At 55.2% G+C, this 14,076-nt stretch overlaps 2 protein-coding genes across 2 annotated transcripts in view; both read left to right on the plus strand.

The window, feature by feature from the left end:
* HECTD3 (HECT domain containing E3 ubiquitin protein ligase 3) overlaps positions 1-433 on the plus strand; it is a 14,233-nt gene extending 13,800 nt beyond the window's left edge. Inside the window, exon 21 of the mRNA XM_010006700.1 lies at positions 239-433. Coding sequence (XP_010005002.1) covers positions 239-323 — 85 coding nt within the window. The 3' untranslated portion in view covers positions 324-433. The remainder of the gene's footprint in view (positions 1-238) is intronic.
* A 39-nt stretch (positions 434-472) lies between these two features.
* On the plus strand, positions 473-13,942 carry LOC104396804 (E3 ubiquitin-protein ligase HECTD3-like). Its single transcript, XM_010006701.1, has 22 exons — positions 473-507; positions 5,258-5,318; positions 5,833-5,993; positions 6,556-6,648; positions 7,075-7,210; positions 7,589-7,704; positions 7,963-8,076; positions 9,125-9,207; positions 9,457-9,622; positions 10,189-10,270; positions 10,542-10,724; positions 10,820-10,869; positions 10,983-11,047; positions 11,283-11,386; positions 11,633-11,752; positions 11,908-11,997; positions 12,090-12,296; positions 12,552-12,681; positions 13,096-13,170; positions 13,442-13,523; positions 13,608-13,679; positions 13,858-13,942. The coding sequence occupies exons 1-22, from the start codon at positions 473-475 to the stop codon at positions 13,940-13,942; spliced, it is 2,310 nt and encodes a 769-aa protein (XP_010005003.1).
* The last annotated feature ends 134 nt before the right edge of the window (positions 13,943-14,076 follow it).

The following is a 14,076-nucleotide window of genomic DNA, read 5'->3' on the forward strand; positions in this document are numbered from 1 at the left end:
TACATTGGAGGGACTGTGTCTCTCTCTTCTTAACCTTGGTGTTGACCCATAGGCCCCCATTCCTTTGCCACACTTCCGTCTGCCTGCCTGTATCACATGGCTGCTGTGATTCTCTCTGTGAGCAGCTGGTGGAGCATAACCTTCATCTCACTAAGTATCTTGTCCTCTCAGCTAGAAAATGCAGCAATGCCTCCTTGTCTTTTTTTTTTTCCTTTCTCCCCACTTCTGCCCTCCCTAGAGCCAAGGTGTGTGAAGAGAAGTTGCGCTATGCTGCCTATAACTGTGTGGCCATTGACACAGATATGAGTCCCTGGGAAGAGTGATGTTGCAGCCTGACCAAACAGCATGGACAATCATTCGACAGAACTGTGCAGTGGGAAGAGCTCCCTTATCCTCCCAGGATGTGTATATATAATAAATATATAGGTGTGAAGCCTGGTTCCCAGCAGTGGTCACCAGCACCTCTTTGGACATGGAAGTTCAGATCTTCAGCAGAGTCGGAGCTAGGTCGGAGTGTAAATGTGATTGTAGTAATGAAACCCTGGCCCAGTCCTCATCCATCAGAAGGGTCTGGTAGGCTTCTGTAAGGAGTTGCTTTTACATGTGTCCTTGTTGCATCTCCACAACTCGCTTCTCCCAGGATGTGCTGTGCTCCAAACACAAGTGGGTAGAGCCACAAAGCTGCACAGCAGATTAAAGCACAGGACAGAACTGTGAGCTGCTGCTGACATCTCAGAGATGCTCATTGTGTTCTAGCCTGAGTGTCCTGACCACATTCCAATGCCTCGTTTTTGCTTTCACCTGGGTCAGTCAAAACGAGATAATTCGTCTAGGTTTAGGAAGATATTGGGCCGACTGGTGCTGCAGGGGTGCTTCTGGCCACCAGGTGTCACGACAGACCTGCACAGCAGGACTGGGAGTGCTGTTTGTAAAAGCACGGGAGTCCTTTCCTTCAGGCAAAATCCCACTTCCTGTGACCACGAGTTGTTCCCTTGCACCCCTTGCATAGCAGCAACTGTTGGTCCCCTACAGGAGGTGGGAACTGTCTACTTCCCACCTGCTCTGTAAGCTTCAGTCCTGCATCAAGCATGCTTGTGGCCTGACAGCTGTTCCCAGGCTCATTGAGGCTTGGTTTTGTCCCAGAAGGTAGTATTACAACTAATCTATTTCTCCCAGAGATGTGTAGGCTGGCCAAGCTCTTCTCCCAGACAGCAGAGGTTGGAGCAGTAGTGGGCATAGTGATGCCAGGCTCTGCATCCCTCTGCCACACAGAGGCAGGTAGATGTTTCGGGTAGCCAGGGAAAGCCTTTGCCCCAGGGGAGTGGAGAGACTGTGGTTACCAAGGGTTGGAGCTTCTCGAGCAGATGGACACACAGTGTGTGAGCAAGGAGTGGCCAATGAAAGCTTTACAACTTCAAGACCATTGTAAATGTTCCTTGATCTTCCCAGCCTTGGGAAGGGCTTGTCATTGCCTAGCACTGTGAGCTACCAGATGTCAGTCCACTGTTACATCCCCAGCTCTATCTTCAGCCTGTGTGGTCTGTTGGACCACAACTACTAAGAGCCACAGAGTCACTGGGCCTTCATTGAAGTGGCTCTAATGCTGTGAGTTAACATTTATCCTCTCTTAATGCTTCATGACTTTTTCTTCTCTGTTGAAGGAGTCTGTCATCTAGAAATCATGTCCAGTTGTAAACCAAGTCGCTCCCTTCACCAGTTTCCTTCAAAACTGCTGTATTCCCAGACCTGCTGAGGGGGTTTAGGGTAAAAGGAATGCAGGGCCAGGAATGAGCACATGCTGCCATTGCAGTGAGTGGAAGGAGCATGGGATGAGCAGGGAAGCTGTTTCTGTCAGCCCTTGCCTGCAGCAGAGCCTTCCATGCTTAGCTGGGTGCATGTGAAGTCCCATCTGCTGGAGAAGGGTTTTAGTAAATCCTAGAGTTATCTCAGAATGGAGCTGGATGGCTTTGTGGCTGATTTTAATGACCACTGTGGGTAGGAGCAAAGCCAGTGCTGATACCTTTTCGTGCTGGTGGCTGAGTCACTTCCCAGGGTGTATGTTTTAAATAGGCATGAGCGAGCTGATGAAAGGACTTTGATCTGCTGTCTTGGCCTCAGGCAGGAGTGTTGGTGAAGGAGTCTTCAGCATCAAGGTGGGACCTGAAAAGAGCCATCCTAGATCCTTTCTGGCTACTGACATTTGGGTGGAATCCATCCTGCTTTTCCTTGCCTACCTGTCTCTAATGGAAATCGGCAGGAGGTCACAGTATTTACTGAGAAAAACTAGAAGTAGCAAGAAAAGCACCTCTCTGGTGCTTTACTGCTGGACAGGGGACAGTTGGTTGATAAGTGGCTCAGGGCAGAATGGATAAAATGGCCCTAGTCTTTGGTGGCAGATGAGCTCATGTCACCTGTGGGAATGGACAGGTGTTAACTCCTGCCCCACAGATAGAAGGTAACTGATTCATTAATCCCCTTGGTTGGATAAAAGTGAAATGACACTCAAGGTCCATATTTAAATGTTGCCTTTAATTAGAACTGGAGAAGGAATAATTCATAAAGGCTGATATGCTCAGGCTACATGATCATAAAGGCTGATACTTATTATTATAAAACTCACAATACATGTTCAAGCTGTGCCACCTGGGAAAAATCATGGTAGGTTTACTGTAACACATTTAGCTCCTGGTCAGAGGGTCTGGACAAGTGTGGCTGATGAGCAAAGATGCCAAGATAACCTACAGACCATGCTGTTGAGTTTGCTGTGCAGAGGTGTGCTTGTCCTCTGTCTTGTCTGTGGTGCTTCAAAACCAACTGCCAACTGAATTTCTGCTGTGACATCTCAGTGAATTGTGGAAAAGGTCAGCCTGGAAGCGCTCTGGCCATTCTCAGAGGCCCAAAGCAGGTGTTATTTCAGTGCTGGGTCACATTCCTTCTCTGATCTCTGAAGCTGTGGGTAGGAGCTGCCTCCTACCATGTTTGACAAGACATGAGTCAAGTGCCTCTGCCTCAGCCTCCTGCTAAGCATGGCCTGGGGATGAAGGAGCCCTCCTGAGCACCAGGAACCAGAGGCTGCACATCCCCTTGGGGTTACCCAGTTTGTGGTTGGTTGAGATCAGTTTTCAAGTCAGTGCCATCCTGAGGAGGGTGCAGGTGCCCCTGTGCTGCTGAGAGGAGGAGGCATCTATGTGTGCCAAAGCTGAGGGTTTACAAGGTGGGTGGAGATGAGCTGAGGGAGGGACTGATGCTGTGATGGCTCTGAGTAACCACTCACTCTCTCCTGACTTCAGCATGCAAAATTGTTTGTAGAATACCTTCAGGTGATTAACAACACACATGTAGTCAAGCTGTTCTCGTTATTCTACTAATACCCTGGAGTATGACAAGCTATAAATAGTTTGACAGAATCTATCTGTCCCTACCTCATGTAGGTTCTAAAATAAAGTGAATAAACTGAACTACTCCTGGCCTTCCTGAGGGTTTGTGTGGTCTGGTTGAGGCTCCTGCATCCTCCTGTTGGATTAAGCAGGGATGGAGACTGGTGTCATAAGAGGCAACTGGAGGAGAAGCAGAAACTGGCCCTGTGCTACCCTTTGCACACAAAGTAGTGTCTCAGAAGTGGTTCAGTATTGACTGGCCCAGCCCTTTTCAGCAGCTCCGCGACCACTTTCGTAGAGTGATGTGGCTGGGGAGGGAGGGCACGGGATGCTCCTGGCTGCAGTGTCTGTATTTAGGAGCAAGGCAGAAGTTTGCATTTCTCTCAAACCGTGGTTCAGGGCACTTTGCTCCTGGGGAGGCCAGTGCCCATTGCTGCAGCAGGGGCAGTCACGCCTGTTCAGTAGATAATGCTGCAGGGGTGACAGCTGTCAGAGCTCTCTTTGCACTGTGCCTTTGCAGGGATGGAGCTGGACTCTGACCTGCCAGGAGAGTCAGCTGGTGCTGTGCAAGGACCTTTGAGCTTTGCCGCCTGAACACAGGTCTTTGTGCCCAACCTGGAAGAATTCAGGTAGGGTGGGGTGGGGCTGAGTTGCTCCGCCACCGCCTCACCATGGTATGTGACTGGCAGATGAGACATGGGGTGATGCATGGCCAGTATTCTGGGGTGGTCAAGTCCTGCAGGGCGGCATGGCCTTGTTCCTGCTGCCAGGATGTCACAGCTGGCTGGGAGAAAGCTGGTCCTGGGCAGAGAATCTTGTCATCCTCCCCTATGAGCCTACCTGGGGCCATCCCCCAGACAGCCAGGAGCTGCATAGCAGAATGCCTCCTTCACCCTTTTCTCTATCCCTGCTGGAGATGTAGTCTTGACCCTACAGGCAATCCCTCTCTGCTTCTAGGGATTCAGGCAGGGATGGGGACCTTAGGGATCAGGAAGGAACAGAGTCTGCAGCTGCAGGGTGAGGGGATGCAGGTGACCTGGGTCAACTCCTTCTGGGGACAGCCAGCCCAACATGGAGGTAACAGCCACATCTTAGCAAAGGGGGGTGACAGTGGCCCCACATCTGCTCTGCTATGGAGCAAGGGCTACCATGGCCTGTAAGGGGAAAAGAATCATAGAATCGTTTTGATTGGAAAAGACCTTTAGGATAATCAAGTCCAGCTGTTAACCCAGCACTGCCAAGTCCACCACTAAACCATGTTCCTAAGTACAAGATCTACGCATCTTTTCAATACCTCCAGGGATGGTGACTCCACCACTTCCCTGGGCAGCCTGGTCCAGCGCCTGAAAACTTTTCCAGTGAAGAGGTTTTTCCTAATATCCAACCTGAACTTCCCCTGGCACAGCTGGAAGCCATTCCCTCCTGTTTATCACTTGTTACTTGGGAGAAGAGACCGACCCCCCCCGGTTCCAACCTCCTTCCAGGTAGTTGTTGAGTGCTGTGCTTTCTTTTGCCCCAACAAAAGGGTCCATGTTCCCATGATTCAGGCACTTTCCTAGTTCTCCTGAGTGTGCTTCTGTCTCCATGGTGCCCCCACCAGGGTTGGGGCTGGTCCTTAGCCCATGTCTCTCTGGTTGGGAGATACCCTTGCTCACCATGGGCCACACCTCCCTGCTGCTTTGTGTGAAGCCAGGGAGCTGAGTGGGCAGGGCTGCTTGGTGCCCACTTGCTGGAGGTCCTTGCTCCTTTGGTGGTGATCTTGAAATGGCACCTGCCTGCCTCACGGCTTTGAACCCAGGTCTGCTTCCCCTCTGGTGGGATGGGAGGATGATGCTGCCAGCCCAGAGCTGAGGTGGGCACAGAAGCCACCTCTGCCCCAGCTGCAGCCCCTCTGTCGAGGAGTACTGCAACGGCGCCGGGCTCTGGGTCAAGCTCAGCAAGGTAAGGCCGGGGGAGGCTCCTGAGGGCAGCCAGGAGGGCGTTGAGGTGTAGGAGCGTGTCCAGAAACGCGCAGCGATGCTGGCGAAGGGTGTCGAGCGCAGGTCTTGCGAGGATCGGCTTGAGGGAACTGGGGTTGTTTGTCGTGGAGAAAAGGAGGGTGAGGGGAGAGCTGCTTTCTCTCTGTTACCTGAAAGGAGGGTGTAGTCAGGTTGGGCGCGGTCCTTTCTCCCGAGTCACAAGTGATAGAACAGGAGGGAATGGCTTCCAGCTGTGCCAGAGGAGGTTTGGGCTCTATATTAGGAACAATTTCTTCACCGGAAGGGTTGTCAGACACTAGACCAGGCTGCCCAGGGAAATGGTGAAGTCACCATCCCTGGAGGTATTGAGAAGACATGTGGATGTGCTGCTTAGAGTTTAGTGTGGACTTGGCAGTGCTGGGTTAATGGCTGGACTTGATGGTCTTAAAGGTCTTTTCCAACTAAAACGAATCTATGGTTCTGTGCTCTGCTTTCAGGAGCAGCTGGAGGAGTACACGGGCAGCCATGACCTGGCTGAGGGCTGGATCCTGGCGCAGAGGTTTGGAGAGGGAGGAGATAAATTGGTGCCAGTGGAGTCTCTGCAGAACGTCCAGTGGCAGCATCAGGCACTCGGGATTGATTATAAATCTGCAGGCAGGTACGGCCCCAGCCTGCTGCACCTGGGGTAGGGGGCTGGGCTGTAGGTGATGGTGGCACGTGTGGCTGTTACCTACAGAGGGTGTGTGACCCAACCTTCCCAGATCTCTTGGGCATGTCCAACACAACCCCCCTCACTCCCTCCAGTACAAGTGGGACGCATCCTTGCCAAGCTCCCTGTTGGCAGGAGGGTGCCCCCTGGTAGGCTGATTCTGCTTGCCTGTGGCAGCACTTGTGCAGGATAAAGGTGATGTCAGGTGGTTTCAAGGCACTTGGGTTTGGTCTGAGCGACGTCATGGAGGTAATGCAAGGATGAGAGAGGTCATATTTGATTTTGAAAACAGAAGTCCATGTGCAAGGCTGGATTCCCCACTCTGCCCCAGTCTGCACCCAAGTGCAGGGGCACTCTCATCCCTCCCACAGCTGTTCCTGCAGCCCCTGGCTGCCATTCCTGGTCCCCCAATGCTGCTGCCTCTACTCCAGGCTAAGTCAGTAACACTTGGGCACACGGAGCACTGACCCATCTTTTCCCTTGTGTGACTCCTCCACTGGTGCTGCTCCAGCTGGGAACAAGTGGTGGACCTGATGTACTCCATGCGCCTGGGAGAGAAGCCCGTACCCATAGACCAGGATGAGGCGGCAGTGCACAAGTTCCGGTATGAATGCATCTCCTAGAGCGGTATTGCAGCACCCTGAGGAACAGCCAGCTGGGGCCTGGACATGCATGTGAGACCAAGGCTGGCTTCAGGCTTCGGCGTGGGGAGGATGGGTGTCATGAGATGCCTTTTACATCAATACAGTTCAACTGCTTAAGCAAAGATAGCCTTTGCTCTGCAGTGTATCAGAGCAACCATGTGGTGCTATTCCCACTGGGCTGGGGTGGCCATAAACACCTGTCATGGTAGTGGTGAGACACAGCCGTGCCATCTGCCTGCAGAGGGGATAGCTGCCTGGTGCCATGCCAGTGTGGTGACCACAAGATACTGTGGCCTGTCGGAACTGGGGCAACTACACAGTGCTGGTGGACAGGTCTGGGGGGCAGCCTGGTCTCCCCATCCCATTAACCCGGAGCCCGCATGCAGGTCCGTGCCCCCAGGCTGGAGCTATGAGCGAGACATGGAGCTGGGACGCTTCCTGTACGATCACAGAGAGAGGCAGCAGCAGTGTGGGGACTGCAGCAAGGAGCACCTCATCAGCGTTGAGGTCTCCTCACAGACGGTGCGTAGCAGAGCTCCTCCCTGGCTTAAAGTCAGCATGAGACACAGAAGCATCACCGCAGCTGTGGGGAGGAGTGGAGACTGTGGCTGTCCCCTCCAAGAGGGACAGAGGATGGTGGGGTGTGGCTTTGCTGCTCTAGCAAAGCTGCAAGGAGTTGGGCATTTGGAGCAAAACCCCACTGTGTCTCTGGGGTGCTGTGAAGGGTCCGTGGCCATGCCCAGCTTGCTCTGTATGGGAACTACCATCCATCTCCACCCCAGCAAACCAAGGGGCAGGCCCAGTCCTGACCTCCTCTGGCCCCATGAGACCTGTCCTGGGGTGGCCACAGTGTGCCCAAGGATGCTCAGCTCCCTCCTTCCACTTGCTGCACTCTTGCAGGAGGACTGTGTCGCAGCCCACCTGACTGACAACCAGGCATACACCTTCTGGGAGAGCAACGGGGCCCCGGAGCAGCACTGGGTGCGGCTCAACATGAAGAAAGGCAGCATTGTCAAGTGAGACCTTGGGGCATCCCTGTGGCTGTGCCAGGGGCTGGCAGGGTGTGGGAATAAAGCACCATCTTCCTCCTGAATGCAGCTTTCTCTGGGCAGCAGGCAGGGGCTCAGGGTTGTGGTGGGGGGTCAGCTGCTGCCAGATGCACCCCAGGAAGACACAGCCTTGACCCCAGCTCCAGGACATCTCTGGGGGCATCTCTATGTCCACGCAGCTCAGGAGAGGAGGGTGACACTGTCCCTTGCTGTTCTCGTCTCCAGGAAGCTGTCTTTGACGCTGGACGGGCAGGCCAATTCCTATGTACCCAGGAGGGTGGCTGTGTATGGGGGGCCACTGAACAAGCTGCAGCACCTGAGAACTGTCCTAATTAATGAGTGAGTAACAATCAAGGACCAGCCTGGGTCCACCTTGGGCAAAACTCCGGAGCTGTTTCTGCATTCTGAGCAGATGCTAAAGAAAAGGGCTGGGGTCAGTCCTGAGTGGTGATGGTGGCTTTTGGTGCAGGCTACATCTGTCCCCACAAGCGTGGTGGTCCCCTGCCTCCATATGCCAGCTGAGTGCTTTCATCTCGACTCCTCCTTCACATCTGTGCTGTGGTGGCTTGGCTGCAGCATGTTTTCTGCTGCCTGGCGTCTTCGGGAGTCTTTTGTTCTTCTTGCCTCTGGGAGCACATACCACTACCATCTCCTTTCTGAGCATCTCTGCCATGCTGTAGTTGAGAGGTCCTGGAGTATTTAACTTCCCCCTCTTTGCTCTGGTTCTGCAGCACCCTTCTTGAGGCATTTACACGGGGTTGTGAAGACCTCCTGCTCCTTCCTCAAGACTTGCCTATTTGCCTTTTTTAGGCTGAGCAGTAAGATTTGTCTTTGAAGAACTATCCACAAGACTGCCAAGGTCTCTTTCCTGGTGTCAGGACCCAATTCCTCACTGTCTTTGGGCAGTTGCAGTGTTTTCTCCCCACACACCCATAGGCCTTTGATGGGACCTTGCCAAAGGCTTTGGAAACACAAGTGAATAACTTAGCAAATTGTTCATCTCCACAAATCCCTGTTTCCTCCAAAACACATCACCCTTGTGTGACCAGCTCGACTTGAAGGATGATTGTACCATAGGAAGATGCCAGGAACCCCTGGGAACAGCAATGTGCTCTTGGTCATCTTGCCTTTCTGTTCTGCTTTGAATTTATGGTCCTTTCTGGCTCTTTCGATGTGGCTTCCACCTTCTTCAGGACTCCTCTGTGCCTCTGACAGCCTCTCCTCTCCTCTTGGTCCCCTCCTGCTGCAGCCCCAGTGAGGCAGGGGGGTTTTGCCATGGGTAGCAGGGCATCCTCAGCCGAGGAGCTGGAGTGGCCAGCGCCTTGCTGGTCACCTCGCCAGCAATTGTGCCTTGTGGCTCTGCCATCTCCCTCCGTGCTGTGTGCAGGAACAGCTACCAGAATGTCTGCATCCTCCGTGACATGAAGACCCACGTGCCGGTGCTGGAGATCCGTATCCTGGAGTGCCGGGGTGAGCCTGCCCTGCAGGGCTGGGGCTGCCAGCCCAGCCTGGCCCTAAAGCTGCAGCCAGACCCAGCACTTGTGGCTCTTCCTGGCGCACCAGGAGCTTTTTGGGATCCCTTGGAGGAAAGGCTGGGGAATGAGCTTATTTTGGGATGCTGCTGGTGCTGGGTGCTCCTTACGCCCAGTTGCAGCATCTGAGCTGTGCTGGCCACACAGCTTCAGCCACACACACAGCATCACTGTCCTTTCTCGGCAGAACGAGGGTACAATGTCCGCCTGCGAGGGATTAAGATCAAGTCCTTCTGGGAGTGGGACCTGATCCTTAACAGTGACATGTTCCAGCCAGCCCATCTGGTGCGCTACCCTCTCCTGGAAGGGGTGGACACCGACGTGCTGTACCGGCGGGCCATGATCATTCAGAGGTATGGCGTGGGGATGGCACTGTCCCCCCGCAGTGGGCCTGGGTCCCAAGAAGGACCAAGCCCTGGCCTCTAGCTGGGGGTTGCATGTGTCTTGCTTCAAGTCTGCCAGATCCTTTCCTGTGTGTTCCTTTGGCTTACTGCTTCCCATCCAAACATGGATGCTTCCTGGAGAGCATGGCAGTAGCATGGACTGAAAGGGATCTGCATCACTTGGAGTATTCCACCCCACTGCCTGTCGGGCAGCCCCAGGTTGGGGTCAGCAGTGACCCCACACAAAGACCCTCTGCAGTGGTTCAGCCACAGTGCTGCAGCAGGAGCTGGGCTGCCCTCGTTTGCAGCTTTTCCTTGAGGGGAACAAAAGAAAGTGCTTGGCCAGAGGGTGCTGTTTGGGTGCTCCGCTTGCTGTGCAGGTGTCCCTGTGTGGGCTGGAGGAAACCCACATGCAGGGTGCACACTGCCCAGGTTCGGTGCCTGGGGCTGTCTGTGGTGAAATGCCACAAGTGTGCTGGGTTCTGCACATCCACTAACACCCTTGCATCCTCATGCTGCTTCTCTCTGGTCTCCAGGTTTGTCCAGCTCCTGGACAGTGTCCTGCATTACCTGATCCCCCTCTCTGAGGACAGCATTGGTGCCTTCAGTGTATTCAGGGTGAGCATTTGCTGGGCTCCCCTGGAATGGTGCCAGTAGAAGCATCTCATCATGAGCTTGGCTGGTTTCCGTGAGCCTCGGACGTGTCCCTCTTGATCTGATGAGGACGGATCGGCCTAGGGGTCCTGCTGGGAGCTGCCATGCTGGGCATTGTGGCAAGAACAGAGAAGCTGAGCATCCCCTGTGACATGAGGCTGCACCTGGGGAGAGGGAAAGAAGATATGTGGTGGGAGGATCAGGCCTCTAACCATTCCTCCTCATCCCCTTCTAGAGCATGAAGCCATTCCTGCTGCTGTGCAAACAGAGTACAGCCCTAATCACCCACTGCCTCCAGTCCTCGGAAAGCAACCCCCCTCAGACCGCACCAAAGCTGTGCATCAACCGGCACCTGGCCCGGGAGCACCGCGCCAACCCCGCGCTGGACCCCAGCTGCAAGAACACGGTCTTCACCCAGGTATGGCCACGCCATGCCCCACACCAGATTCCTTCCAGTTCAGCATTGCTTGCCCCCATGGCATCTCATCCCCTTTTTGTTCTGCTCCTCTCCAGCTGTATGAAAGTCTCAGGTCTTCCAAGAACAATCAGCCCCTGGACTACAGGCAGGTCTTCACATCATATTTGTGGGCTGTTACATCTCTGGTGTAGGGTGTGGGGGATCTTGGGTGCTGCTGGCTCTCTCTAGGATCTCTAGGAGGGATGTGCTTTCCTGCAGGTGGCCCTCGAGCTACAGCCAGTGGTGGGAGTGTGATTTCATCACTGAGGGCATCATTGACAATGGTGAGAGTTCTCCCCTCAGAGCTTTCTCACACTGGGGGCAGCTCAATGCACAGGGTTGCCAATGCACAGTTGCTCTGTGAGAGACAACCCTGCTCCACACACCTGGGGTGGTCCTTGCATCTCCCTTAGGGCCCCAGCACTGCCCCATGAAGTGGGGGTGGCTTGGCCAGATCCTGCTGCTCAGTCTCTGGCCCTGGCTGTGTCAGGCATTAAGCAGCTTCTGCCCCCATTGCAGGCGGTGGTTTTCGGGACAGCCTGTCGGACGTGTCAGAGGAGCTGTGTCCCAGCTCAGGCGACGTCCCTGTTCCCCTTCCCTTCTTCGTGCGCGCCTCCAACCAGGTTTGGCACCCCACTGGCTGCCTGTCCCAGCCCCAGGGGGGCATCCAGCAGAGCCTGCAGCCTTTTGGGGTGTTAGTCCTATCTTAGTGCTTGCAGGACTTTTGGCTGGGGGGACTGTGCTTGTATGCGAGTGGTGGAGATGTCCTGGAGGGCAGGCAGAGGGGTGGTGGAGAAGGAGGCTGCAGGGAGAGACTGCACTGGGCTGGTCACATCAATAGCCGTGGGTCCTGAGCCTCTATCTTGCAGGGTAACAGCAGCAGCAATGCCAGGGACATGTATGTCCCCAACCCCTCGTGCAAGGACTTCCCCAAGTATGAGTGGATCGGGCAGCTGATGGGAGCAGCCCTGAGGAGCAAGGAGTTTCTGGTGAGCATGGCAGAGCCTCCATGGTTGGCTCAGGGTCTTGGTGGGGGCTACCATGTCTTGGGAGGACAGGCTGCCGTGCTTTCTTGGGAGGAGGGGCTGCCCTGCTTGGATGAAGGAGGGACACAGAGGACTCCTGTCTCTGCTCCGTCTGGCAGATCCTGGCTCTCCCAGCACTGGTGTGGAAGCAGCTGGCAGGGGAGGAGGTCAGCTGGAGCAAGGACTTTGCTGCTGTGGACTTAGAGCTGGTGAGTGGGGCCAGGGGCCAGCAGGGATGTGTTGTATGCTCCCATGGCTGCTCTGGCTCCACCATGATGGCCTTTGCCTGTTGGGCTTGCAGGTGAGGCTGTTAGAGATGCTGGAGGAGGTGGATAGAGAAGCCTTTGAGTTCATGTTTGGCCGAGAGCTGACCTACACCACGGTGCTGAGTGACCAGCGCGTGGTGGAGCTGATCCCCAACGGCAGCAGCACCGTGGTGCGCTACGAGGACCGCAAGGAGTTCATCCGCCTGGTGCAGAAGGCCCGGCTGGAGGAGAGCAAGGAGCAGGTAACGCTGTCCCCAGGGCCAATGTGGCTGCAAGGGAGCCCAGCTCCTGTGGCAAGCCCTCCTTGTACCTGTAGGGTGGGCGGCTTAAAAAATGTGTCCCCCGAACCAGTTCCAGCTGTGGTTCCTCTGTGCATCCCATGCCCAGGATGTCCATGAGCCCTGGGAACCCGCTTTGGGGTCCTGCAGTCCTTGCCCCCCAAAGCATGGCATCAGAGCTGTCATGGTGACTCGGGACCCCTCTTGTGCTCCCTGCAGATCACAGCCCTGCGTGCTGGACTGCTCCGCGTGGTGCCCCAGCCTGTTCTGGACCTGCTCACCTGGCAGCAGCTGGAGAAGAAGATCTGTGGGGATCCTGACATCACAGTGACTGAACTGCGGAGGTTCAGTAAGTGCCAGGGCCAGCCCAAAGCTGCTCCCAGCTCCCGTGGGGGCAGGGACCCCCCGATAGTGTCCTGTGCACGCATCCTGCCCCATGCTGAGTCCCTGGTTGTGGTGTGCCTGGGGGAGGATGAGCCAGAGGCATGCTGGATAAGGATGCTTCAGGTTTAGTTGCAAACCACATCAGTTTCCACTCTGGTCCCTCTGGTCTTTGGTTGCTCTGGGCAGAGGCGAATGGCCACCCTGCAAACTGGGACTATCATTTCTCCACTCACCTTTGGGTACCAGAGGCTTGCAGGGGCTCACTGAGAGCAGAGGGTCTCTCCCTCTCCTGACTCTTCTCTGTCAGGATGGGCATGCCCCATGTTAATTTGCTTTGCTGGTAGTTTCTAACAAAGCTGTTGTGTATTCTTTGTTGCAGTCGTATTTGAGGACTTTCCTGCTGACGACACCCGTGTCCAGGACTTCTTGGAAGCACTCAACAACTTCACCAGTGGTGAGTAACCCAAACATTTCCTGGCTCTTCATGTGCAGCAGGGTGGGCCAGGGGATAGTGTTCCCACTGCCCTGTGCTCCGGGGACACTCATCAGGTGCTTCCCTGGGAGTCAGCTGGTGCCATCCTGCCTGGCCTTTCCCAGGATGCTGAGAGCATCCCTTAGCTTTGCCCTATGCTCCTTCAACACCACTGCAAGGGCAGACCCTCCCATGACAACAGCACAGGGCCTGTCCTTGTCCCTGAGACTTGAGCCCTTTCCTTATCCCTCAGAGGATCTCAGCCGCTTCCTCAAGTTCGTCACTGGCCGGAGCCGCCTCCCAGTTCAGATAACTGTCTACCCAGGAAGAACAGAGTGAGTCCATCCTGGGCTGGCGTCCCTGTGGCATGCTGGGGTCCTTGCTCCAGGTCAGGGTCTGACTCTCTCCTTTCTCCCAAGCTCGGATGCATTGGACTTGATGCCACAGGCCTCCACGTGCTCCTGTACCTTCTACTTGCCCTGCTATTCCTCGTGAGTTAAGCTGGGTACAGGAGATGGGGACACTCCCCTATCCCTGGGGCTGGAATTGGGGTCCTCTCCTAGGCCACCTCGGTCCTGCCCCAGAGGACATTTGGGTGTGTTTGGAGAGGGAAGGGTGGGGCTCTCAACGCCGGGCACAACCGTGATGACCCAGTGTGTCCCAACCCAGGGCCAAGGTCTGCGAGGAGCTGCTGCGCTACGCCGTGTACAACTGCATGTCCATCGACACTGACAAGAGCCCCTGGGATGAATGAGGCCCCCCCGGGTGTCCCGCGCTGTGGGACCTGCGTGCCCGGGGGACAACACATTCAATAAAACCGCAGGGCTGGATCCTGCCGTCCCGCCGCAGCTCCTGCTTGTGTCGCTGCTTCTCCGGGGCTGGGAGGGG

This window comes from Chaetura pelagica, unplaced genomic scaffold (assembly GCF_000747805.2).
Source record: "Chaetura pelagica isolate M959 unplaced genomic scaffold, ChaPel_1.0 scaffold69, whole genome shotgun sequence".
Lineage (NCBI taxonomy): Eukaryota > Metazoa > Chordata > Aves > Apodiformes > Apodidae > Chaetura > Chaetura pelagica.